This window comes from Ascochyta rabiei, chromosome 21 (genome assembly GCF_004011695.2).
Source record: "Ascochyta rabiei chromosome 21, complete sequence".
NCBI lineage: Eukaryota > Fungi > Ascomycota > Dothideomycetes > Pleosporales > Didymellaceae > Ascochyta > Ascochyta rabiei.
In genome coordinates, this window is record NC_082425.1 from 920,086 (window position 1) to 944,120 (window position 24,035).

Genomic DNA, 24,035 nt, shown 5'->3' on the forward strand with positions numbered 1-24,035 from the left:
TCCCCACTTGAATCTCGACACAACGATACTTCACCCCACGTCAGACACATGTTAGGTTTGCACTTTGGCAACTGCCTGTACGCAGTGTTGGATTCCGCATTCGCAATCGACTTGCATACATGTCTGATTTCAGCGACGCCTGCAAACATAGCCCTGTTGCATGGACTTGGGAAGACTTGGTCGGTCAGTTTAGCAATGAAAAAGCATATTGTACTCCAATACACCCACGTTTTCCAGGCATGTCTTTAGACAACAGACACCGACACGTGTCCACATAACCCTACGCATCTAATCACGGCGTTAGCATAACACCACAGCGCTACCCAACTCCGATCTCGAATGCTTGCTTCTTCCTGCGTTCACCCCCCAAACGGCCTCCCCTTGCCGAGCCCAGGAGCCGCCTCATCCTAGTCGCGCACTGCACCGTACGACGAGGAATCCTTCGCCTCGGATCCGAAGCCACGCAGCGCGCATCGGGCCACGGTTACACGCCCCTGCACGGCGAATTCTTCCTTGGCACGACGACACGGCAGTTTCGCATCTCGATAGCTAGGATGGCGATGTTAGAGTGGCAGATCGCTGGTTGCACAGGACTGAAGGGGGGCAATGGGGAGAGTGTTTTCGACGAGGGGCTGTGCTGTGTGGTGCGATGATTGTGGTGCTGGGATAGATAGCCTCATCATCTTTGCATCGTCGTCGCCATCCGTGGGTTGACTCCACGCCGTCAAAGCTCCCATGTCCCGTCAGCCAGAAATTGCTTTTTCCGCACCGTACCGCACCGCAAGGAAACCAGCATGCATATACCGACAATAGCCCACACACCTAGATCTCACAGAAAGAACAGCATGACTAAGCTCCCAGGGTCTGTGATATATGCATGCTTCCGATTCGTTATCGCTGTGGATCCGCCGAGCGTGATTAGGGTTAAGATCAGGATCAGGATCAGGAAGACAAAATGATGCGCCGCAGCGATGCAGATGCGCGACTTGCTGGCATGGATGATGCGAGATAAATGCGCAAAAGGATTTTGGGGGGCGGTGGGCGGTGAGCGTGACCCCGTTGATGGGATGTGCACATGTGGATATATGAATGTGTACAGACAGGCCGACCCAGTGGGCTGGGTTTGCGTCAAAGTTTCGAGTCCTTGTACTGCCTTTTGAGACGGCTAGGAGCTGGACAAAGCTTCGGGTTGTGATTCTCGCTGGAGTTGAAATTCTTTCTGTAAAGACGCGAATGGACAAGGCGAACGACTGGCTTCAAACGGCTCTCACTTTTCCATCGCTCATCTCAGATCGATCTCCAAACGTCTCTGGCCGACCCTACCACCTTTGTCCAAGCCTGGAACGACTTCGACTATCGTACAGAAACCTCGCCATCATGTTTGTGCCAATGCCCCCACGCCCAGCGGATGTCTACACCATACGAATCGCAGACCACGAAGCGCAGACCAGCCTTTCAATGTCTCTACGAAAACTCGTTACAGCCGCTGGTGGGACGTTCATGATCAGCTTGATGGAGGGGCCGGGCTTCATGTAAGCCTCAGTCGCGAACCAAAAGACATATCATAGGCTAACACCACCAACAGTTTCAGAATGCCTACCACTGCGCCCTGCCCACTCACATCGTTCATTCACGGGGGCCTCCTGGAGGAAGGTTGCATACATGTCAGCAAGATGAGGCTTGGTGAAGAAAAGGAGCCGAAGAAAAAGGATGGTGGACTGTCGGCTGAGGAAGAATCGAGTGACGCTGAGTCCGTGGAGGAGGAGGATGTGGGTCATCCGGGCTTGAGGATGCAGTGGAATTGGACTGAGCTGAACAAAGACAGGGCAAACTGAGATGAGACGGCGATGAAGATGTATTTGTATGGGAGCGAGGCGTTCGGGATACAAGCGCTTGATAATGGTATTAATGTCTTATGTGACCGCAGCTGTATCGATCGTTGAGTTTGTTGCGTACTGTGCGAAACGATCATGGCGCAATGCATGTTGTCGTATGGCTTTGAAGCTGCAGATGAACTGCTAAGGGCTGTTGACGTCTACTGCTTCTTGGCGTCACGCTCTGCTTTCCTCAAAGCGCGGTTGCGGATATCGACGTGCATGCCACGGTTGACCTTGACGACAACATGCGACCTCTCGCCAAGGAACCTCGACAAGAACCACTGCATCAAACCATGGCTCCAGTAGGGTGTGCTTGTGAAGGCAACGTTTTGCGCACCGCCCGAGCGGCCAATCTTGCCGAGCGCAGCCTTGACGAATTGCTTGGGATTGGGTACAAGGGCAGATGGCTTGCGAATCTTGGACATTGCGGTAGTGATGAGATGCGACTGCACGCACTGAACATGCACACCGTACGGCTGGAGCTCAGAGCCGAGGGCAGTGGACCACTGCTGCAAGAAGGCCTTGCTTCCAGAGTACGTTGCCAGAAGAGGTGTGGGAAAGAAGCCACCGAACGAGGCCATGGTGAGGACAAGACCGCGCTTGCGCTCGACCATGCCGGGGGTGATGAGCTGGGTGACGCGTAGGGTAGCCATGCAATTGATGACGATGATGTCATTCATCTCCTGCTTGGGCGTCTCGTTGAAAGGCACAGGAATGTTGTGGCTCAGACCGACGTTGTTGACTAGGATGGAAACGTCCAGTCCCTCGACGAGCTTGGCCAACTTTGTGTAATCGGCATCTTTGTTCTGCGCAAAGTCCATGGCCAGAGTCTTGACGGCGGTCTTGGGACCATATTTGGAGGAGATGTCGGCGGAGAGGGAATCGAGCTTGGACTGGGTGCGCGAGACGAGGATCAGGTTGTAGCCCTTGGCCGCAAGTGAAAGAGCGAATTCCTTGCCAATGCCATCAGAGGCACCAGTGATGAGTGCCCAGGTACCACGGGGACCGAATTCGGAGAGCTGTGCCAATCGATGAGTTCACATTGCATCTCTGCGCGAGGAGTGAGGGGCACCTACAGCCTTGCCGGGGAGGACAAACAAGCTCAACAGGACGCGGACGGTGCTGACAATGGGTGCGGCGAAAGATACAATGCCAACGAGGAGGAAGGCCGAGAACGCGGCCTGCACCAGAGAGTTGCTGGCTTCAACGCGAACACCGAGCGGAGCGAAGAGGCCGTCCATGGTGGGCAATTATGGAACTACAGCAAAGAAACGTCCGGACTATCGTTGCCAACAAGTCAAAGCTGCTCCTTCCGAATTGCTGACCCCAAGTTCCGCTAGCGTGGCCGAGGCTCCATCGATTGGGCTGATTTGTGCTTGCCAAGCGCGGGCTGGAACAACTTGTCTCCATCGCTCCCTCCGTCCACTAAGCGAATAAGCGAATTTCGACGTGCCAAAGTGCAGCGAAACCTCACGAAGACCGTACCGACCGTCAACTAACCAACGACAGCAACCATGGCTACCGAGCTCACGTACGTCGAATGCGCAATCCACGATGCTGCGATCAATTGCTAATCATCCAACAGTGTCCAGTCGGAGCGCGCTTACCAGAAGCAGGTACGACAGACGTTCTGCGACACACATCTCGACCTCGAATGCTAATGCGCTGCGATAGCCTCACATCTTCCAGAACCACAAGGCCGGCGGTCCTCGCAAGAACACCCGCACCAGGAGATGGTATAAGGATGTTGGTCTGGGTTTCCGTACCCCCAAGACCGCCATCGAGGGTACCTACATCGACAAGAAGTGCCCTTTCACCGGCATGGTCTCCATCCGTGGCCGTATCCTCACCGGTACCGTCATGTCCACCAAGATGCACCGTACGTACCTCTCCACCGACACCGCCGAATCGCAAAATAAGACCGAGGCTGGAATGTGGTCATACGATCGGGCAACACGCTGACAGCACGCAGGCACCTTGATCATCCGTCGTGAATACCTCCACTTCATCCCCAAGTACTCCCGTTACGAGAAGCGCCACAAGAACCTCGCCGCCCACGTCTCCCCCGCTTTCCGTGTCGAGCCCGGTGACCAGGTCGTCGTTGGCCAGTGCAGGCCCCTCTCCAAGACCGTCCGCTTCAACGTTCTCCGTGTCCTTCCCCGCAAGGGCCAGGCTGCCAAGCAGTTCTCCAAGTTCTAAATGCATCGGTTGGTGTAACGGATTATGATGAGCAAAAGGAGGAAGGATGGTTGGGCTGAGCGTGATGGTTTTCGATATGGTCAATACTTCGCATCTGGGTTAAGGAACCGGAGTCCAATGGGCCATGTATGTTTCTCCAGCTACGATCAATGAAAGTCCTCGGAGGTCAAAAACACCCCGAGGCGGGTCAAAAGTCAGAACGGTTCAGTCGTGTTGGTGATGTGATGGTGATGGTTCTGACTCTAGGTTGTGATGGGGGTTGCAGATGGACATGCGTTGTGCAACCATGATGTGGATGACCGCAGCCACCAATTTGCATTGGATCGCAGAGACAATGGCGTCGCAACGCTGCGTGCTTTGCCTCGACCGAAGTGCAGATCTCTTCCTGTCCTACGTCCTTCTCCAATGCATGTTTACAATCGACCACATCGCATATTGCCATCCAGCCAACTGTACTGCAACCAACTGACCGTTTTCAAACACTTTCTAATACATGAAAATAAACACTAATTCAACATAATCTAGGGAGATGCCTATTGAATGCTGCAACGCCAACGTGTGCATTACCTTTTATACCTATGTCAATGCACACGCGCTTTCCATATACACCACAGTATTCCCACTCCACCACTCACTACCTCTACTGATGCCCCCCTACGCCTTCACGTAATACCCCCACTGGCTAAACATCCACAGCAAACTTCCAGTGCTCACAATCACCGGCCCCGCAAGCGGCTTGCCCCACCTCGTCGTCTTGAAGATGAACCACTCGCTCCCAAAGTGCGCAAACGCAACCACATACGTCCAGATGGCGAGCTGGTAGAAGGCTGGGTTATCGATATTGTATGCTGCGTAGAAGCGAATCACAGAGGTCAGGAACGTCCATGTTCCGAACGTGCGCGACGATAGCCAAGTTACGTGCGCGGGCTGCTTGACGGGCGGGTCGACCGAGGTTGGGTTGTAGACGCGCGAGGTGTAGGTCAGGGTGCTGTAGGCTTGAATTGAGTTGAGCGTCGAGACGAGGGATACCTGGTGTGTGGTTAGTACAGTACTCCAAAGATGTGGGTCCTGTGCAATTGCAAGCTGTAGAGCTGAGCTGATGTAAGTGGACTGGGACGTACGAAGAGGAGCCATTTGGGTAGCAGACCCTCGGCTGGTGGGATCCAGGATGATAACGCGGAAGCCATTGGAGCAATTGACGTTTGCGCCGTGTAAAGGGAATTGTCTGACGCGTGATACTGCGTGAGTGGTACTGAGACTTGCTTCGGCCTTCGCAGTCGAAAGATATCAGGCGAGGCTCGTGCGCCGGCCCTCAAAACACCATCCAGCAGTAGTCGTCTTCCACCACTCTCAACGTGATTCTATGCAGCAGCCGTTTTTGGTTCCACTGCAATTCTTTCGTCTTCGGTTACCATGTTGCAGCTCACCCCTGCTCAGCGCTTACGTTGCACTTCGCAAATCAGTCAGCCGTCAGGCACCCTTAATCCCAGGAGAATGTCAGACCTGAGGAGCTTTCACTGGCTGGAGAGGTGACCCACTGTCTTCGCATTAACCACTTCTTTCAATGACCACAGACACTGTTGTGCGCGCAGCTCGAGATGATGGGGTCGTGGTCACGACCTACTGTCCTTCTAGGCCGTATCTCGAAGTGCAAATTCCGGAAAACGTCGCGAGAGTGAGCAGAATAGTGATCCGGTTATCGTCTCGAGATCAAGGTAACAGCATCATCGCTCGCAACGACTGACTATCATTGATATCGGCAGGATTTTGCGACGACCAAAATCGAGTCGGCCAGCCAGGCTTCACATGGTTCGAGCTGAACATCGAGACACCCAGTGGTCGAAACCATATTCCGCGTAGATGCGTCTATCAGAACAAAGCAGGAGTGCCAGAGTGGCAGACTTCTGTCATCGACACCGAAGACGACAGCAGAACATACATCACGCTTCTTAGTGAAATCAGATCGCTTGACATCTTACAGCTTTTCCCTAGGGCACAATTTGTCGGGTGGATGAACTTCGTCTGCAGGGCCGAGATCGAGGTTCACTGTGTAACATCGCTCGCGTTACCAGAAGCTGCTCCTTCGCTGCGTCCGCGTTACGACGAGCTGGAATTCGATGGCAAGAAGATCCGAGTACTAGAATTATTACCAGGCTGTGAAGATCAAGCGATTTGCGTTAAGTTCGTTGTCGTGGACCTGCTTGATCCCGGAAATGTTCGTTTCGAGGCACTCTCATATTGTTGGGGCCAGTGGAACATCGGCGATTCTGCGCAAGTTCAATGCCTAGAGCAGGACGGAAGTATTAACACAGTACACGTGTCGCCTAGCCTTTGGACCGCTTTTCTACATCTTCGGGACTCAACCGCTGTGCGTGTCTTATGGGCAGATCAACTGTGTATCAACCAAACAGACAAAGCGGAGCTGGCACGCCAGGTCAGCATCATGGGCCAAATATACTCAGGAGCTGAGCGTGTCATTGTCTGGCTCGGTGGAGGGGATGCTGACGTGGAGCGCTCGATCGACACCGTCAATAGGCTCATTCCTCAATATGTGGAACCAAGCGAAGAGGAACTAAGAGAAGGAACCATCGTGGTGAGGCTCCCAGGTGTCAGTGTGGACAGTCTCCCGCAGGCAGAGGTAAATCGAGTCCTATCGCTTCCTTGGTTTTGGAGAGTCTGGGTCATACAAGAAGTGTGGCTGGGTCGCCAGCGGACCTTCATGTACGGCCGTCGCACCTTGAAGTGGAACACGATCCGCAAAGCAAACGCATGGTCGAAATATGGTAGCTTCGAAGTGCCAGGACAGCAGCATACCAACCTACCACTCATCTGGGCCAGCTTTGCTGAAATGACGCAGTTACCAGTACCGCATGAGAGCGAGGCAAGATGGTCAGGAAAGACTTCGTTGGAAGACAACCTTCTTCCATTAGTTATTCAAGGCATGGATCTGGAAGCATCTGACCCCAGAGATCACGTCTTTGGTTTTCTTGGTCTCTTCGGGGGAAGCCATCCAGGGTCGCAAACGCTAGACCAACTGATATATCCGGACTACCACAAATCCGTGAGTGATGTCTTCGTCGACTTCACTCTTTGGTGGATACTTCGCAACAGATCACTCGACATATTGTCCGCAATCCAGGCCATCAAAGGACGGACCTGGCAAACCCTAGGTTGCACCGCCTCCTCAAAAGTCTCGCCTCATGATCAGCCACCCATGGACCACCCATCTTGGGCAATGTGGTATTCCGGCAAGCACAAGTGGGCAACCGAGTCGCTTGGACGTGCTGCAGGCTGTCGAGTTACGGGAGACACTGAACCAGACGTCTCGCTCGTCGCGCGGGAAGGCTCTCAACGGAAGCATCTCAAGCTGCAAGGCTATCAGCTAGGCCAGATCCAGAAGATCGAACCTTACCTGCTAAGGGATGGATTTTCTTTAGAAACGCTGCAGGCTTACAACCGTGTATTTGATGTCTCGGGGCAGCGGAGAGTCTACAACACCCCGGTTACTGAGGCATTCAATGGCTACAAAAAGGGCTGGGATGATCCTTTGCTACATTGGATAGCGCACCGCCACGGGCAGTGCGTACCGGCTGCTCTTCCATGCCTCGATAAGTGTTTCTTCTGGATAAAGGACGACTTGAAGGGTTTGTGTCCCGCAGACACCAAGCCTGGAGACATAGTGGTTGTGCTCTACGGTGGATCTGTCCCGTATATTCTTCGGGAAACGGAGGCTGAGGGACACTACGCTTTCATTGGGGAATGCTATGTTGAGGGAAAGATGAAGGAGAACCTTTTAACGCCCTTTGAAGAAGCAGGAGCGTCAAAGAAAGTGTTCGTTCTTGTTTGATCACCCCACCATCGCTTCGCTTCTCCGCTTTGGTGGTCATCTGGGCGATCCGGCTCAAGCCTACAAGTAGCTTACATCCCATACTTGCAACATCTAGTCTCAACCTTTCCGCCCACCGAAATTCACGCTCTGTACCTCTAAGTCGCTATCATCCGAGCTTTCATGCTCATTCTGGGGCACACCCTTATTCCAATCTCCAAATACAGCCATCAAAGTGAACGGCACTGTAAGCGCCCAGAGTGCAAACCCAATCACCATTTGCGTCTGATTCGGGATATGCACTGCCCCAATTGCATACGCAATCGTACTGCCAATACTCTCCCAGCTCCTCAGAATACCCGTCGTACGCGCGACGTCTCCATCGCCCTGCGCGCCCTTGATCTCCGCCATCAGCCAGTAGATGTACGTCTGCAGGACTTCGTAGAAGAAGCGGAAGCACATGTAGACAGTGAAAGCGGAGTTGAAAAAAGCTCCGTCGCCAAGGTCGAAGGATGGCGGGGTTGCCATGCGAGAGAGTTTGACTTCTACAATGGCGTTCCAGATCCAGGATGCGGTGACGGTGATTAGGACGAAGATGTAGACTGACTTGGACTTTGCGGGGCGGGAGAATTGTGGGAGATCTAGGGCGAGACCCGTTAGGATGTTGGCGAGAGCACCGACCACAGCGGTGAGGAAAGATGCTAGGGCTCGCGAGCGGACAGTGAAGTAAGCTGGTCGGAGGTTAGCTGTCTTTTGCTGAACCAGCTGCAGAGCATTTGGGCTTACTGGTGAGATAGTTTCCTTGGTAAGTCACACCGAATTGTCCAGCCAAAAAGACAGGGATGAGTAACAGCATATACGGGTTCTTCAGTTGACGGAAGATTGCACGGGCCTCTGTCTTGAAGTTTGTCTTCTTCATGTACGGGATCTTGGTACCGTCGCTTCTGTTGACCTTCTGAGGCTGTGAAAGTAGAAGCGCGAACGGAGCACCGAGGGATGAGATGGCCACGAGGCCGAGATAAGTAGTGTATGTCACCTTGCCTTTCTCTTTCGTCTTGATGTTCAAGGCTAGGGAAATGGCTCCGCCAACCAATGGTCCCATCTGTCGAATACCCATCCAGATACCGACATAAAGGCCTCTCTTCTCATCTTCTGGGTAGCCAACAGCAATAGCTGCTTCACTTGCCCACAGCAGGGACGCACCGATACCACAGAGTGCAGCACCTAGTAGCATGAACCACTCGTTGCCATAGCGATTATTGCAATAAAGTCCGGCAGCGTAAGGTGTGTAAAAGGCGGCGCCAATAAACAGCGTCCATTTGGCAGTGATTTTGTTCGATACACCTCCAGCTATGAAACAACCCACTGACATAAGTCCATAGGTAAGCGCATTCGCAGCGTTATTGAGGAATGGCTTTGTGGATGTCAGCATTGATACAGTCTCGTGCGCTCAAGTCTTCCTACCGATGCATTGCCGCCAGCCCCAAGATTGTTCAGTGCAGTCCAGATGCCTGGTTCGCAGAAAGCGACCAAACCGACAATGACGATCTGAAAGAGAACGGACCGATACGCGGTTTTCATACGTTGGACGACCATATTTGCACTCTGGTGCGTAGATCGTGAGGAAACACAAGCTGAAGAGAGGACGCAGACAATTGTGGGTACCATTCGAGGGTACTGCCATCTTATACAGAATCACATCTGCCGCGAGCAAAGCACGTCAAGACCCATAGCGAACGCGATATAGCAGACTTTTCGGGGCTTCAGCCCAACTTCATTGATAGCGAGACGATCATTCGCCTCAGGAGCTCAACACGTTCAACATTTCCGCAACGCTGGCCGGTGTAACGTCCCTAGTGATGCACAGGAGCTGCATTGAAGGTGGTTTGGTATCCACTTCCTGCTAGGAACCTCCAAAAAATTGCCGAGAAGCAGATAAGCTCCGCAAGCTTCTCGGCCTATACTAAAAAATGATCGCCAATGCGACGATGGGTCTACGTCTGTCGTCAGTGCAAAGGCACAGCTTTCTGCACTTGTATAGCGACATGATTACCTTGAAATCTGAAAGAGAAAGCGAATTGATACAAACCCGATAGCTGGAGAAAGGTAAAGCCGATAATTGCAAACTTGATGAGGTTCGCGGTTCTGAAGCACGCAATGCCCCACACATATGGTGTTGCGACATCACAAAGCACGTTGCGTAAACTCCGCCGTCGTAGGGAAAACCTGTGAGAGCAAGTGCGGGAGGATGAAGAGGCTTAAACTCTGCCCAAGAGCTAAGGCACGTCCGAATATCACCCAGCAAGACTGTCTCCGCGATTCGAAGATGATGTACCGGTATCAGGGTCTCAACAGGGCCGTATCGTCCGGCTACTCTTTGCCGAACATCTTTACATGTCGAAGGACACCAGATGTATACCAAGGAGCCTAATTCAAGCAGTGGACGGGTCCCATGAAGTTAAGAGTGCCTTGAAAATCTATTCCAGGTCTCGTTAGCTGTGAGTCTCGCTGTTGAACCACAACCAACAACCGGCTTTTCAAACTCGATAGTTCCCTTTGGATTCTACATCAATCAGACCCACAACAGCAATCGTGTAGACGCGGGAACTACGGGTACCATGTTTGGATGACACGTGGAAGAACGCTGGGCTAGAGTTCGTGAGGATGTCTTGATTTGTGACTGAATGAACATTAACTATTTTGCTGGTTGCTTGGATTTGCTCGTGATCAAGCCTGTGGATTTGATGCTACAGTGTCTTGTGATCATGTTGCTCAGTCAAGTCTTCTGTTACCGCGTGAACTTCTCCTGAACCCGAATCCATGCTGCTCCTTCACTCTTCAAAACACGAACTGCAAACTAGAGGCTCTTTGTTAACGCTAATAGGAAACTTGGAGTGCTTGATCAAAGCACAGGCGATGTTCCAATATCAGTTACAACACATCAAGAAGGGTAAGGAACAGGCACCGGGTAAGGATTACCAGCTACGGTACCCGCCTTGGGGCTGTTCAAGCAGAAAGGTATCTTCTGCGAGTTCATACCACCGTAGGTGTTGGTGCCAGCCGCACACTGGTCAAGACCGTTCTGCATCCTGTTCAGTGTGCAAGGACTCGGCTTCGGATAGCCAGGAAAAGTCGTCGCGATAGCCTGCGAAGGAGGTGCACCAGTCGGTGTCGGACAACCAAAAGAGCCAAAGGCAGCATTGACAGCTTTGACCGCTCCGATGATACTATTAAGGACATTGCCAAATTCAGAGATGAAGTTGCCGTACACGGCCTGCTGAATGGCGCATGCAACACCTTTGCGAGTTGTCCCACCGAAGGTGCCCTTGCCACCGAAGTCGGAGAGACCATAGCCGCCCTTGAAGGAGTTGCCAGAACCGGTGTTAGCACCGAAGAGAATGGGGTTCTTCATCTGCGCAGCGGCACCTGTGTAGAGGGTGATGATACCGTCGATACCTTCGGACAGGAGCATGGGGTATGCACGGCGGTACCAGCCCTGGGAAGGGATCTGCTCAGGTACGTATGACTTGAAGGAACCATCATCGTTGAACGAGGCGCCCAGGAAGGATGCAATGGATGCTTCGTTGGCAACACCGCCAGCGCCAATCGTACCATTCGAGAAGAAACCAGGAATGAAGTAAGTAGCGCCAATCGCTAGCGCGGCCTGAGGAGGGAAGAAGTAGAAGTAAGGGTTCTTGCTGCGGGAGTTCTGATATTGATTCGCGAAGTGGCTGGTTACAGCTTTGACGTTGTATTGGCCGCCTCCAACTTCCATCGCCTGGTTCTTCAGATCCATGAATATGTCAGGGTTAAGGTTGTGGTTGTCACCATTGCAGAGGTAGAAGTCGCATCTATCAAGCCATTAGCAAGGTAAACTGTGCGCAGCATGGATGGTCTCTACTAACCTTGTGCCAGAAGCATCTCCCTCCTTGAACCTCAAATGGCCACTCAAGCCTGTCTCTGTACCAAGTGCCGCACCGAGAGGGCCCAGCGAGTTTGTACGAGCGTCTGCACCACCAATGGAGTATGTCATGCTGGGGATATCACCAGCGAAAATAAGCGAGCCACCGGCAAGGAAAGCCGTAAGATCGGCGCCCATGTTGAAAAGCTGAGCGCTAGCTATGATGGTCTGCGCGACTGTGACTATGCCAGTGCGGGGGATGTAGCCGTGATTAGCAAGAGTGTTGAGACCTGGGCAAGCTCCTCGTTGATCGGTGGGCTTGGGGTCCTGGTAAGGGTATGCTGCCTCAGGAAACTTCTTCAGTCCTGCAACTGTAGACGGGAAGAAGTCGCCCATGGGGTGAGGCCTGCAGTTTGTGCTTTGTCTCTTGTCGAGGCCGATAGCTGCATCTTCGCATTCTTCTGTCGCATTGTGGTTGGCGAAGAAGTCATCTCTCTCTTTGACTTGTTTTTGGTATAGATCGTTGATCAGAGTCGACAGCTCTAGATCTTTTGAGATGATGTCAAGGCCATGCTCGAGACGCTCCTCCTTGAAATCGGAAGATAGCCAAGGGAAGGCAAAGGTACTGGATCCTAGGAAGGTAGAGAGAACAAGAACGGACTTCATACTGATTCGCTTAACAGAAAAAAAGCGTGAGTATGCCGTTTCAATTGCTTCTCAGGAGCATTTTAACGCATTGTTCGAATAGTAAGGAGATATGACACTGAAGCGCCGCTTACGGAGGCATCATCAGACAGACGTCACTTCTGTGGTAACAACCTTGTGATCATCTTGAGCGCTCCGTATTTCAATAGCGCGAGGAGGCGTTAGGTGCAGAAAACGGGCTTATTAGTCGCAGTTCGAGAAGAAGCGAGTGCAAACTTAGCAAGTCATGTTTGACAGGCCTGGCGGGCATCTCTGTAACCACTTAGTGCCCGGTTTCAGGCGAAGTATTGTTCATCTTCGAGCTTGGTGACCAAAAAGCTCAACCATTTTAGTCCATGGTGGGTGCTTTGAGAAATTGCTGGGCTGTAATTACGAAGGGACAAGCGTTGACGCCACGACGTTGCCAGCTCAACGTCCGTTATTCTAGGGTCATAGTGGATGGCGCCGCTCTTCGTTGCGATCCACTCTACAGACCACCACCTCGCCTGCCTCGTAGTGCGGACGAGCCGTCTGTCGACCACTGAATCCAGCTATCTGGAGCGGATGATCAGCCACTTTGTGTATGCTTTCCTGGGATTGTGTAGCAAGCGATACTACTCCATTGGTCAAAGGACACGGCCCAGGAGCATGGGTACCGGTATCAACCTTTGCGGTAATCGAAAGATCGAGTTTGGCTCCACATGGCAGATACCAATGTCAGTAGGGCCCAAATCCGGATTGTTCGAGTGGCGGTGAAGCAGAAGATCGTCTGAAGTAGCCGCTATCGTCATGAGGCTTGAAGATACCCCTAGACTCCGCGGGCTGGCCACAGCTGTTACTCAACCGCTGGAGCAGAGTGATGACGTTGGGTAAATGTTTCAGCTGGCAAAACGGCGACGTGGCCCAGACCTGCAAATTGCTACTCTCTTTCCAACATTCTTTGGCTTCCGGCGGCGTTTCAAGACCTCGACTCTGCGCATCCTACGATCTTGGTTAATCACGTGGTTTACTACTTACTCTGATTGCCTGTTCAATTTCTAGGTTTCTACGCCCAAAAGTTCAAGAATTCGACATCGCGGGAGAGTGGTACATGTCAGTCTTTCCCCCGCTTTCGCGTTCCGTCAGATCAGCAGACGAGGCCCCCAAGGCGTTCTCTTCGCAGCCTTTTATAGGGTTCGAGGCTGTGCAAAGCTACGTAAAAACCACGGCTAGCCACATTGGATCCAGCTCGACAATACCAACCTGTATGTTGTTGATATGTAGAGTTTGCAGGCTCGAAGGTACACCATAGAATACGCTATTGACATTGAAGTCATGTCATGCAGTATTCAGCTCTGGGCATATGACAAGCTTGCTAATACTGAGCTACACAACACTGAAGTCCGCAATCGACCGCCACATCATCAAGTGTCGATCTACAAACTGCGCCTCGACCTTGTTTCACTATAAGCGTACTGCCAGGCGGAATTGTACTGGCGCAGCCTACAAGCCCAGCAAATCCATACCTGAAAGCAAACAAGACGGTAGCGAAACAGACTTTGCTAGTGTATGGCAGTGCAAAAGATCAGAAACAATCAACGTAGAGCAACGCAACCTACTGTGCCCGCGCAGATAAGAACTCACAGAACGCCACACCAGAAGCTGTGCACACCCATCTCCCCAACATGCCACTCTCCAAACCCCAAGACCCCCGCTGGCACGGCCCCCAGAGCAAATACCCAACCATCAACCTCCTCAAAACCACATTCCTGATCCCCTTCACGATCCTGATAATCGTCGAGACCACCCTGCACCGCATTTGGTACAACGCGTACTACAGCACCGTCGAATACGACAGCTCCGAGACCATGTAAGTCACCCTCTCCTGCCGTCACCCACCACCACTGACCCAACAACCCCCCCAGCGCATACTTCTTCCTCCGCCTCGGTCTCTCTCTAATCCCCGACTTCCTCAGCGCCATCTCCACACCGGTGCTACTTTCACGCAACGCACTGCACCCAGTCTACGCGCTGACGCAGGCCGTGGTGCTGTGCAGTCTCTACATATGCAGTCTGATATTAAACGTGTTGCTGGTTGGGGTGCAGGAGTTGGATATGGATAATGTGCAGGCTTGGTATAGGTTGTGCTATGCTGAGATGGGGATGCAGGGTGTGTTGGTTTTGCTTTGGGGGGCGCTGGTCGGGTGGGGGGCTGTTGCTGTGCATGCGTGGAGGTGGGGGAAGGTGGTGGGAAAGATGGAGGGGGATGGGGAGGAGTTGGAGGGATTCAAGAGGGAGAGGAGGGACAGTGCGGGTGTTGATGGTGAGGCGTCGGTCAAGAGTTGTAGGGTGTTTGTTTGAGGGGTATGTGGTGACTTTGTGAGTGCTAGAAATGGCGAGATAGACTGACGCTGCTCATCAGTCTCACAAGAGGTAATGTGTAATGTGTAATATGATATTTAACGCCCGTAAGACAATATTTCGCAGGATTTACTGGTGCTGCTAAACACGCATCTTTAACACCCAAGCTAGGCCTGCGGAGGTGTCAGCTCGCATCGGCCTACTAATCGTCTAATGATAGACCATGTACCAGTAGAGGAAGGATAAGAAAACTCTACTAAAAGAGACGATCCAACCCGTTTTCGACAATGTTCTGGAACTCAACGCGACGCCTGCCAGCGACACTCTTCCTGTAGGGCTTCGCATCAGCGGCGATATAGTGAAGCTTGACCTTGATGGCAGCACTGAGACCAAGGAATCCTGTGAGAACATCGTTCATCAAGTCAACGCTCTCATCGTCCTGAGCAGAATCGTGCCAGTGGATGACCACATCGCAGAGGTTCGGCGCCTGAGCAAGGATGCCGACGACGAAGGCAGCTCGCTGGCGAAGAAGGGCTGGAAAGATGGCATCTGCGCAGCCAGCTTGGTCGGATCGGAGCCAGGCGGTGTCCCAGACGAACGTGATTTCGGCTTTGCGGATGTCCTCCATGGGGGAAAACGCAGCTTCTGTAATCTGGCTGAAGGCTTCTTCAAAGAAGCTGGTATGTGCAAAGCTTCCTGTAGCCTCGATGCAGAAAATAGCAACATCATAGAACCAGCTTTTAGCTTCATTGTTGAGCTGCTTACAGGCGAGGAGAAGCTCTACGGGGGGTGGGCAGTGGGTTATCTGCATGAACTATCGTGAACGCACCGGGTTAGCATTTTTCTCTCATGATCATGTCTTGGAGACACACCTTGGGAATGTGACGCCATTTTCTATGTGCAGTAATGATAGGTGCTGGCGAAGGAGTTCGCGCTGCTCCTGCAGCAGTATCATCATGGTCCTCGTCCATCTCTTCATCACTCTCACCATCATTAGCGTTGTTGCCATCTTCGTCGTCGCTTTCCTGGTCAATATTTTCATCATCCTCTTGACCATCTCCCTTCTCTCCAACGTTTTCATTCTCCTGAATGTCTTCGTCTTCAGCAGCACCATCTACGGGCCCAAGTTGAGGATCGTTATGATCGTCCGTGTGTGTATCAGCGTCTCCGCCTTCAGCGTTTTCTTGATCGTGCATTTGCAGTATATCTGGAACAGAAGCAGTAGCTGCAGTTGTTGGAGCTTGCGCTGTGGTCGTCGCGGAACTGTTCGCTGCATCCATCAACACTGAAGGGTCGGATTCTGTCTCAGCCAACGGCTGATCTGAGACCGCAAATGCAGAGTCTTGAGCTGCAATTGTCGACCCGGTGCTCTTCGATGACACAGCAGGAGCTTGAGAAGTGCTCACTGTGGTCTGTTGCGAGCTTGTGAGAGCAGGAGCTGCGGGCGCATGGGTGTTGAACAGAGCTGCGGGCGCTGGAGTCATGTGCGCAACAGTGCTGTCATTCTCTGCGTCCTGGTCTTCAGCTTCGTCGCCATCCTCGCTGGCTGCTTCTTCATCGAGGTCTTCGCCATCTTCTTGGTCTTCATCCTCGTCACTATCTCCCTCGTCCTCAGTACCCTCTTCAGCATCGCTGTCCTCTTCTCCCTCCTCATCGTCCTCACCACTACCATCTCCCTCCTCATACTCTTCCTCATGATCGTACTGATCTCCGTCAAACACAATCACCGGTGCTGCCCCGCTAGGATTCTGCGCCACCAGCTGCGCAGTCTTCTCCTTGACCTCCTTTTTCTCGAACCAGTAGCGTAAGAGCTTCTCCGGCTGCGTGTCGCGCCGGGCAACGTATTGGAAGATCCGGTACCGCAACTCGAGTGGGATGTTCATGAGCGTGAGAGGATATTTGTCGGACGCCATAGCTGCGGTGAGGTGTTGCAGTTGAGGCGATTGCGGTGGTATGGTTATGAAGTGTAATGATTCGACGCGTAAAGTAAAATCGGTCGATTTGCAGCGCGGGAGCATGGCGGAGAGGGTTCGAGGTGGTTATTTGTGTAGGCGCAAGAGCGCTTGTCGTCACGTGGGTGGGTCCAGTCTTTAGGTGAAGTGAGAGCCTTGGTGCCCTGCTGCCTGAAGAAGGCACTTTGTGGGGCAGCCTTGTGCGACAAACGATGCAGCCACGCATCGGTGAGAGCGTTGGACAGCGTTCTCGCGCGAAAGACATTGAAGTTCAAGGACGACGCAGTTGCGTGATACCAAAGTTGTGAAGTTGGGTCGCGCCCGCTACCACATTATGGGACTCACTACGGGAAGTTATGCAAGTATCGACGCAGGCGCCCCGCCCTGATATAAGCAGCTTGATTCGTACAATCGTATATACATGTCTAGCCGGCCACCACAGTCTATCATACACTCATCTTCATCGCAATTGCACCATGCGGCTTGTATCCAAGGACCTCAAGCTCTTCGGCCTTCCATCCATCAATGCTACCGCCAGGCTCTCGGTTGATCTTCAGTGTAGGAAAGTCGCGTGGCTCCCGCTCTACTTGCACCTTGACTGCGTCGACGTGATCGCAGTACACATGTGCGTCGCCCATGGTATGTGTAAAGGTTCCCGGTGTGAGATCGCAGACATGCGCCAGCATGTGCGTTAGCAGAGCGTATGATGCGATGTTAAAGGGCACGCCGAGTCCCATATCGCAAGAGCGCTGGTACAGTAGCGAATGCAGCACACCCCTCGGCCTTTCTGTCTCGCCCTCCTTCTGCCTGGGGAACGAAACGTAGAACTGTGCAAACATATGACAAGGAGGAAGAGCCATCTTCCTCAAATCCGCCGGGTTCCATGCGCTCAGAATGATTCTTCGATCGTACGGTCGATTCTTCAACTTATCGATAACCTCTGCCAACTGGTCCACGCCTTGCCCTGTGTAGTCTGCATCGTGCCCCTTGTATTCTGCACCGAAATGCCGCCATTGGAAGCCGTACACAGGCCCAAGGTCTCCCTCTTCGTGGTGTGACAAGCCGACGCTGTCGAGGTAGGTGCGCGAACCGTTGCCGTCCCAGATCTTGATGCCAGCTTCTTGCAGGGACTTGTAGTGTGTGGAGCCAGCAACGAACCAGAGAAGTTCGCCGATTACGGCGCGCAGAAACACGCGTTTGGTCGTGAGGAGGGGTAAGATGAGCTCTGGTGGTGCGGTGGGGTCTGACGATGGGCGAGACAGATTGAACTTCATTTGCGCTGGGGCAAAGATGGAGTATGTGCCTGTCCCTGTGCGATCCGGCCGGTGCTCGCCATGGTCGAGAATATCGCGAATCAGGTTCAGGTACTGGTATTCCTCATGAGAGGGGTCGACCTTCGTTGTACCACTAGCTGGTGTGCCGTTTTTGACAACTTTCTGAACGTCTGAAGAGGAAGTGGCTGAGATGACAGGCTCAAGCACCGAAGGGGCCATCTTGTCTAGTTCTATGAGGTCTGCGAATGTGACTGAAGCATGAGGACTGCTAGATTGAATCGTCGCGAAACGCGTCAGGGTCCAGCAAGCGCGACTGCGCGAATGGTCTTCGCAGCCGCCCAGACAAAGTGGGTCTAACCGCATCAGCTTCACCGCAAAACAACCGGGTATCAATAATCCAAGTGACTGAGTTGACCATGTCACAAGAGCAGGCCGCCCACCACTTGCTGAACGTCTTAGAAGAGAGAGGGCTTGACGTAGACCTCGACAAGATCCTCTTGGGCTTCGAAGATGAAGACACCCAAAGAGAAGCTGCGGCGTGGGTGCATGAATACCTGAATGAGGAGACACTGTTGACGAAAGAAGAGCTGGAGCTGTAGGTATATTCATCAAGACTTCCATTCAGGGCTTATGTGTCGCAGATATCAGACGTTAAAGCGGAAGGGTCTGTCACACCAATATGAGAGCGAGGGTGAACCGGCCCGCCCATTTCTTGATCACGAGATCGCGTCTGCAATCGAATCGTTGCAAAGCTCAACTACCGCCATCGAGGAACAGTGTAAGGTCCTCGAAGCGCAACGAGATGCCTTGATGAGGTTGAAAGCGCTCGAGAAGCCCAATCTGGACGTTGAGCACGCCCGTAACGAAAGGAAGAGGCGAGAGGGGCAAGAGAAGACACGGCTGGACGTGGCAGTGGACGACGTTTCAACCATCATCACCGAACAGTTGACGGATGCACAGCGAGACATGGAATCGGAGAAGTCAGCACTAAAGAGCTATGTTGCTGAACGTCTTACCTCTGATGACCAGATTCTGAGCCGGCTCCCGAACATCGTCTCTACCATCGTCTCGGAACCCGGGGTCAGTGAGGACGAGAAATCTGTAGAGCAGTGGTGCAAGGCTATCATCTCCTTTCGAACAGCCGAGATCAAGGCCCGAGTCGACACTGTGTATTTGACGTCTTTGTCTGAAGACACCAATCGCAGTGCGTCACACGAGTCAGAAGCCGAGCTACAGGGGTGCAAGGAAGCATTGCAGGCTGAGCTAGAGGAACTCCATGCTGAAGTTGTCTCAGTCGCTGAGATGGTCGTCGAACATGAGCTACGAAAGCCGATGGTCGAGGTCAAAGAACGCAAAGAGAAGGAGCGAACGCTTGCACAGACAGCCTGGCTGAACTATGTATGGCTCTACGTGCCTGCCTTTGGTCACCATTCACTGACAACCCCAGGTTCTCTCCACGCTTGACTACATGGGCAAGCGTCTGGACATAGTCAGCGCATCGTCCGCGGATGCCGACGAATTCCAACAAGCCATTGCACACATCAGTAAAGCGGCCTCGAAACGGATGCCAGATGTGCACGCTCCACGGCCAACGCCAATCAAGAGACGAACATCATCCGTGCCTCTGTCAGCTTTTACGCCAATGACCAAGCTCAAGCCGACGCCGTCCCTCGACCTGCCAGCGGCACTTCAGGATGCACTCCGCAAAGCTGGAATATCTTTCCATCACGACAGTCTCGAGGCACTCCAGGACGCACTTATCCTGGCACGAGCTGAGCGAGAGAAGAAGGCTGCGGAGCACTTCCAAGCTACCGCTACGACGACGCACGAACAAGTTGCTGAACGATTGAGCAAGGCGGACTGCGACCTCAGGATCATCATGGACGTCCTGTATGCGCATACGCCGTTCCAGCAGGTCAGCCTTTGCGATGCCAGACGGGAGGCTCAGTTGAAGGCTGCAGAGAGGGAGCTCGACGACAGGGACCGCGAGTTGCTAGAAGCCGAGGGCAATGAGCTCAGCCTGAGCGATCCCAAGGTCAGGGCCTTTGTTGCAAAGTATGGGAGACAGGGGAGATGATGTGCTGGTGGTGGTGGTGAGCTAGTGGGCCGGGTGCTGGGGTAACCCGAGCCGTAAAAGTGGAGCCAGGGCTGCTAGCTCGGTTGGTGTGTTGTTCGAGCTGTCAACACAGCAGTGCTTGATAGAGGGTAACGTAGAGCAGGCTGGTTGCGAATCAAGCAGCAAGCAGCAACGCATGGAAACATGGAAGCCCGTATCTACCATTTCCACATGCAGGTCGAAAACCTGCTGGGACTCTGGAGCCGCCTCGGACGGGTCGTATGGAGGATAGCTCTCGTGCTTCTCGCGTTGTGATAGGCCAGTGTCATGCAGGTCATCCTGGACCGTCCCCAGCCATCTTCCAAGCAAAACACAGGAGCAGCCGAGGAGACAACAACACCCTCCGCACCTTGCCCCAGACCAGACGTGCACGGGATGCACCCGCAAGGCCTCTGCAGCTCTCGAGGCAATTCCACGATCCATTGACCGCTTGACCCTGATACCCTGATACCCTGGATTGTCTTGACACCCCTGCTTTCACCGCTACCACCGCTACCACCGCGACCCTACCCGCCCGCTCCAGCACCCACCTCCTCACCGCCATGGTCAAAGGAGAGCTGTTTGCGTTTGGCTCCGCGGCGGCTGCCCTCGGCGGCGCATACAAGCTCAGCGAGTTCCTGTACAAGGCGAAGCGCCTGCGCGACGTCGGTCCCTCCAACGCCGTCTACGTGCGCATCATCGGCCGTGTGCGCTCCGACCTCGACGAGGTGAGGCGCTTGCTGTCGGTCCGCGAGGTGCACGACGCCCTCGAGTCCAACCCGGAGAAGTCCAAGTGGGTCTATGGTGTTATGCGCGATGTGCGCGGCGCCCTGGAGAACATCACGCCGCACACGGAGCGCGTCGGCTCCGACATCGACGAGGGCCGCCGCGTGGGCGTCTGCCACCGCGTCTACTGGCTGCTCAGCGAGAAGGAGAAGCTCGAGAACCGCGAGAAGGAGCTCGCCATTGCCCACGCCAGCCTGACCGAGGTCCTTGGCTACCTGACCGCCCTCGAGCCCGTCGACGAGCCCAAGCACAAGTCCAAGAAGGACGACAGCCCCAAGGACACGCACGTCCGCAAGGACACCCACATCGACATCGACATCAGGCGCGACGCCCCCGCCAAGCACACGGAGCACGTCGAGCGCGACGTCTGGGTCGAGCACGACCACGCCCCCCGCCGTGTCGAGGAGCGTGACGTCTGGATCGAGCGTGACAGCCGCGGCCCTCCCCGCTACGAGGAGGAGCAGCGCGACGTCTACATCGACGAGCGCGGCCCCCGCCACTTCGACGACCGCGGCGACCAGTACCAGCGCGACCTCGACTTTGAGCGCTACGACCCAGCCGACCCGCGCTACCAGCAGCAGTCCACCGAGCGCTTCGAGCAGCGAGACGCCTACGAGCGCCGCGCCCCCCACCCAGAGGACCGCCGCTACGAGCAAGCCCCTCTCGGCCGCCGCCCGGAGTCCTTTGAGGACCGCGTGCCCGAGCGCGACAGCTGGATGCAGAGCTCCGCCAACCGCGGCTACGGTGCGTACGGCGCACCGCAATACCACCAACGTAGGTTCCAGGGCGACGCGGGCTTTGGAGACGCAGAAGTGCTGAACCCCCAACCAGTGCCTCCCAACCAGCAATACTCGGAGCGCGAGGTAAGAACCCACCCCCGATCTAAGATGTGAAGAATACTTCTTCTCCAAGCACCACATCAAGAATAATACACGCGTTCGAGGCCACCGGCTGATGTTGATTTCTTTACCCCTGCTAGGTCTGGGTCGAAGAGAAGGAAGACTTCCGCTTCGACGAGTATGGGAACAGGTTGCCGGACCGCTACTTCCAGCCCGTCCCGCGGCCCTTTAGGAGCAGGATGTAATGCAGCTGTCATGCAGATGCAGAAGAAGGTGTAAATTGGGTAGGATTATTGTGCACATAATGAATCTTGTTCTTGTTCTGGTTCTGTTCATCTCTGTATATGCCCAATCTTTCAGCCAATGAATCGAAGCGTAGTTGTAGTCATACCATACTCCAACAACCACCACCCACCAACATCCCCCTCCCCACACGCTCGCCGCACAACCCCTTCGTACTCTTCCAATCCAGCCATCTCTCCCCCTCTACATCTCTGCTCTTATCCTCGGGGTTTCTATGGTACGTGTGGAAAGTGCCGTTTTTGATGTTCGGTGCTGTTGACGACGTACCTGGTCATCAAGCACTACTTCATTACTCACTCACGCACTCACTTGCAATACTTGAAACGAAGTGGGAGTCGAATCGAGAGTACGACGTTTTGCTACTTTGTTAAACAAGAAATGGCAGGCTGGGGCTTCTGGAGTGGGGAGAGCAGAGGGGTTGATTGACGGTAGATGGTATGCGTGGATTGAGATCTAGGTGATTGTGACTTTGAAATCAGCGGGTTGTGGCAAGGCCAGATGCAATGGGTGTGGATTGGGTGTTGAGTAGGTTGACGGCATAGACGAAACAGACTATGAGGTTTGGTTGCTGGAGTATGCTGCAGCATCGTCTACGATTGCAGCATGTGCAGTAAGCTCGACTTGAACGCCTCCTGTCCAACCCCTCGGCCTATGAGCACCAGCTTCGCCTCGTCGTTGACTTGAGCTGGCGTTTTTGCGTCGTTGATGTCATACAGGTTCCTGACGCCCTGCAGGAGTAGCACCCGGCCATCTGTAACCGGGATCCTGCCTTTTAGTCGGTGGATCTCGAAAGCATCGTGCGGCGTGTTGTGGGGCAGTGTTTCGTCCCAGAGTACTGTTCTGAGGAAAAGGTCGAACGTATCTACTTGTTCTGGGTTCAGCGCTGGGAAGGAGATGGTGGATGTGGTGATGGTGGGGTCTAGATGGCTGTGTCCTTTACTTGCGAACGACAGGTCTGCGGCTGTGACGTCTGCGTACGCGTTGATGTCGAGAAGGAAGCCTTCAAGCTGCGGAACTTCGGACTTTGTTGTTGTTTTTATGCGCGCTAGGCCGTTGATAGAGCGGATGCGGTCGACTACATGTGAGAGCTCTGAGGGGCCGACGAGATCGGTCTTGTTGATCAGTATGACGTCTGCGTGGCTGATCTGTAGATGCGCTGTGGTGAGAAGTGGTCCGTCGTGGTCGTGGTCGTGTTTCCTCTTCTCCACCTCTTCCTCGCCATCACCGTAGCCTTCGTCTAAACTCTTCAGGACGTGCTTGGCGTCGACGAGCGTCACGATTCCGTCGAGGAAGATGGTACTGCCGAGTCCATCGTCGAGCCAGAAGGTGGGTGCTAGGTTGCCGGGGTCCGCTAGTCCGGTGGTCTCAAGGAGGATGTAGTCAAAGAGGCCACCCTGATCCATGAGGTTCTCGATGGCAGCAACGCCGACATCTTTTGCTGAGCAGCATATGCATCCATTTGCGAGGGGGACGAATGGTGGGGGTTTGGCTTCTGTGGAATTCGAGTCGGAGACTGTAAGTTGTTTTTCGATGTCGATTGCTGGTGCATCTCGTCAGCGTGTGTCAAGGTGTGGTGGAGGGATCATGCATACAGTCACCAAACTCGTTCAAGATGACAGCAATCTTCTTGCCGTGCTGGGCCGTGAGGATGTAGTTGAGGAGAGTGGTTTTGCCAGCACCCAAATATCCAGTCACTATGGTGAGAGGAACCTTCGTTGTTGGCAGGGCATTAGGATCTGCGACAAGGCTTGGAACCTCATCATCATTGCCAGCAATGACTTCCGGTTCGACGAGAACTGGCACTTCATCGTCTGAAGCCTCGAGGTCCATGGCTTCTTCTGGCGCCCTTATTATGGGTTTGGTAGGGATATGGTACCACGCAGATTCTGGTTGTAAAAGTTCGTTGAGCTGTACTCCCGATCAGTATCATAGACAAAGTTCTCTACAGTATCTTGAAGT

General features: G+C 53.6%; 13 protein-coding genes across 14 annotated transcripts, besides 4 other annotated features; 6 read left to right on the forward strand and 7 right to left on the reverse strand.

Moving 5' to 3' along the window:
• Positions 1-916: 916 nt before the first annotated feature.
• Positions 917-948: a tandem repeat.
• Positions 949-1,377: 429 nt separating this feature from the next.
• EKO05_0011147 (uncharacterized protein) lies at positions 1,378-1,835 on the forward strand (the record flags this gene model as incomplete). Its single annotated transcript, XM_038943843.1, has 2 exons — positions 1,378-1,532; positions 1,586-1,835. The coding sequence occupies 2 exons, from the start codon at positions 1,378-1,380 to the stop codon at positions 1,833-1,835; spliced, it is 405 nt and encodes a 134-aa protein (XP_038793397.1).
• A 200-nt stretch (positions 1,836-2,035) lies between these two features.
• EKO05_0011148 (uncharacterized protein) lies at positions 2,036-3,118 on the reverse strand (the record flags this gene model as incomplete). The annotated part of the gene is made up of 2 exons (XM_038943919.1): positions 2,036-2,896; positions 2,954-3,118. The coding sequence occupies 2 exons, from the start codon at positions 3,116-3,118 to the stop codon at positions 2,036-2,038; spliced, it is 1,026 nt and encodes a 341-aa protein (XP_038793398.1).
• Positions 3,119-3,391: 273 nt separating this feature from the next.
• Positions 3,392-4,076, forward strand: EKO05_0011149 (40S ribosomal protein S11-B; the record flags this gene model as incomplete). Its single annotated transcript, XM_038943939.1, has 4 exons — positions 3,392-3,408; positions 3,463-3,493; positions 3,552-3,756; positions 3,850-4,076. 4 exons carry the CDS (start codon positions 3,392-3,394, stop codon positions 4,074-4,076), a joined length of 480 nt encoding a protein of 159 aa, XP_038793399.1.
• Positions 4,077-4,730: 654 nt separating this feature from the next.
• On the reverse strand, positions 4,731-5,263 carry EKO05_0011150 (ergosterol biosynthesis protein; the record flags this gene model as incomplete). Its single annotated transcript, XM_038943696.1, has 2 exons — positions 4,731-5,105; positions 5,198-5,263. 2 exons carry the CDS (start codon positions 5,261-5,263, stop codon positions 4,731-4,733), a joined length of 441 nt encoding a protein of 146 aa, XP_038793400.1.
• Positions 5,264-5,640: 377 nt separating this feature from the next.
• EKO05_0011151 (uncharacterized protein) lies at positions 5,641-7,923 on the forward strand (the record flags this gene model as incomplete). The annotated part of the gene is made up of 2 exons (XM_038943783.1): positions 5,641-5,791; positions 5,840-7,923. 2 exons carry the CDS (start codon positions 5,641-5,643, stop codon positions 7,921-7,923), a joined length of 2,235 nt encoding a protein of 744 aa, XP_038793401.1.
• A 99-nt stretch (positions 7,924-8,022) lies between these two features.
• EKO05_0011152 (uncharacterized protein) lies at positions 8,023-9,498 on the reverse strand (the record flags this gene model as incomplete). The annotated part of the gene is made up of 3 exons (XM_038943862.1): positions 8,023-8,633; positions 8,689-9,316; positions 9,367-9,498. The coding sequence occupies 3 exons, from the start codon at positions 9,496-9,498 to the stop codon at positions 8,023-8,025; spliced, it is 1,371 nt and encodes a 456-aa protein (XP_038793402.1).
• Positions 9,499-10,843: 1,345 nt separating this feature from the next.
• EKO05_0011153 (Unspecific peroxygenase) lies at positions 10,844-12,469 on the reverse strand (the record flags this gene model as incomplete). The annotated part of the gene is made up of 2 exons (XM_038943762.1): positions 10,844-11,753; positions 11,808-12,469. The coding sequence occupies 2 exons, from the start codon at positions 12,467-12,469 to the stop codon at positions 10,844-10,846; spliced, it is 1,572 nt and encodes a 523-aa protein (XP_038793403.1).
• A 1,682-nt stretch (positions 12,470-14,151) lies between these two features.
• Positions 14,152-14,501, forward strand: EKO05_0011154 (uncharacterized protein; the record flags this gene model as incomplete). Its single annotated transcript, XM_059637926.1, has 3 exons — positions 14,152-14,336; positions 14,392-14,458; positions 14,490-14,501. The coding sequence occupies 3 exons, from the start codon at positions 14,152-14,154 to the stop codon at positions 14,499-14,501; spliced, it is 264 nt and encodes an 87-aa protein (XP_059493909.1).
• Positions 14,502-14,694: 193 nt separating this feature from the next.
• Positions 14,695-14,750: a tandem repeat.
• Positions 14,751-15,083: 333 nt separating this feature from the next.
• On the reverse strand, positions 15,084-16,740 carry EKO05_0011155 (uncharacterized protein; the record flags this gene model as incomplete). The annotated part of the gene is made up of 2 exons (XM_038943753.1): positions 15,084-15,641; positions 15,700-16,740. The coding sequence occupies 2 exons, from the start codon at positions 16,738-16,740 to the stop codon at positions 15,084-15,086; spliced, it is 1,599 nt and encodes a 532-aa protein (XP_038793405.1).
• Positions 15,778-15,821: a tandem repeat.
• Positions 16,741-17,225: 485 nt separating the features above from the next.
• Positions 17,226-18,272, reverse strand: EKO05_0011156 (Thymidylate synthase; the record flags this gene model as incomplete). Its single annotated transcript, XM_038947410.1, has 1 exon — positions 17,226-18,272. One exon carries the CDS (start codon positions 18,270-18,272, stop codon positions 17,226-17,228), a length of 1,047 nt encoding a protein of 348 aa, XP_038793406.1.
• Positions 18,273-18,469: 197 nt separating this feature from the next.
• EKO05_0011157 (uncharacterized protein) lies at positions 18,470-20,130 on the forward strand (the record flags this gene model as incomplete). Its single annotated transcript, XM_038943769.1, has 3 exons — positions 18,470-18,648; positions 18,695-19,451; positions 19,501-20,130. The coding sequence occupies 3 exons, from the start codon at positions 18,470-18,472 to the stop codon at positions 20,128-20,130; spliced, it is 1,566 nt and encodes a 521-aa protein (XP_038793407.1).
• A 581-nt stretch (positions 20,131-20,711) lies between these two features.
• Positions 20,712-22,018, forward strand: EKO05_0011158 (uncharacterized protein; the record flags this gene model as incomplete). 2 transcript variants are annotated; one of them, XM_059637927.1, is made up of 3 exons in its annotated part: positions 20,712-21,708; positions 21,766-21,797; positions 21,914-22,018. In XM_059637927.1, 3 exons carry the CDS (start codon positions 20,712-20,714, stop codon positions 22,016-22,018), a joined length of 1,134 nt encoding a protein of 377 aa, XP_059493910.1. The 2 variants fall into 2 exon arrangements, with proteins under 2 accessions (XP_059493910.1, XP_038793408.1); XM_038943798.1 differs by having other exon boundaries at positions 20,712-21,797.
• Positions 22,019-22,347: 329 nt separating this feature from the next.
• Positions 22,348-22,386: a tandem repeat.
• Positions 22,387-22,666: 280 nt separating this feature from the next.
• EKO05_0011159 (uncharacterized protein) lies at positions 22,667-23,906 on the reverse strand (the record flags this gene model as incomplete). The annotated part of the gene is made up of 2 exons (XM_038943785.1): positions 22,667-23,616; positions 23,669-23,906. 2 exons carry the CDS (start codon positions 23,904-23,906, stop codon positions 22,667-22,669), a joined length of 1,188 nt encoding a protein of 395 aa, XP_038793409.1.
• Between the last annotated feature and the right edge of the window lie 129 nt (positions 23,907-24,035).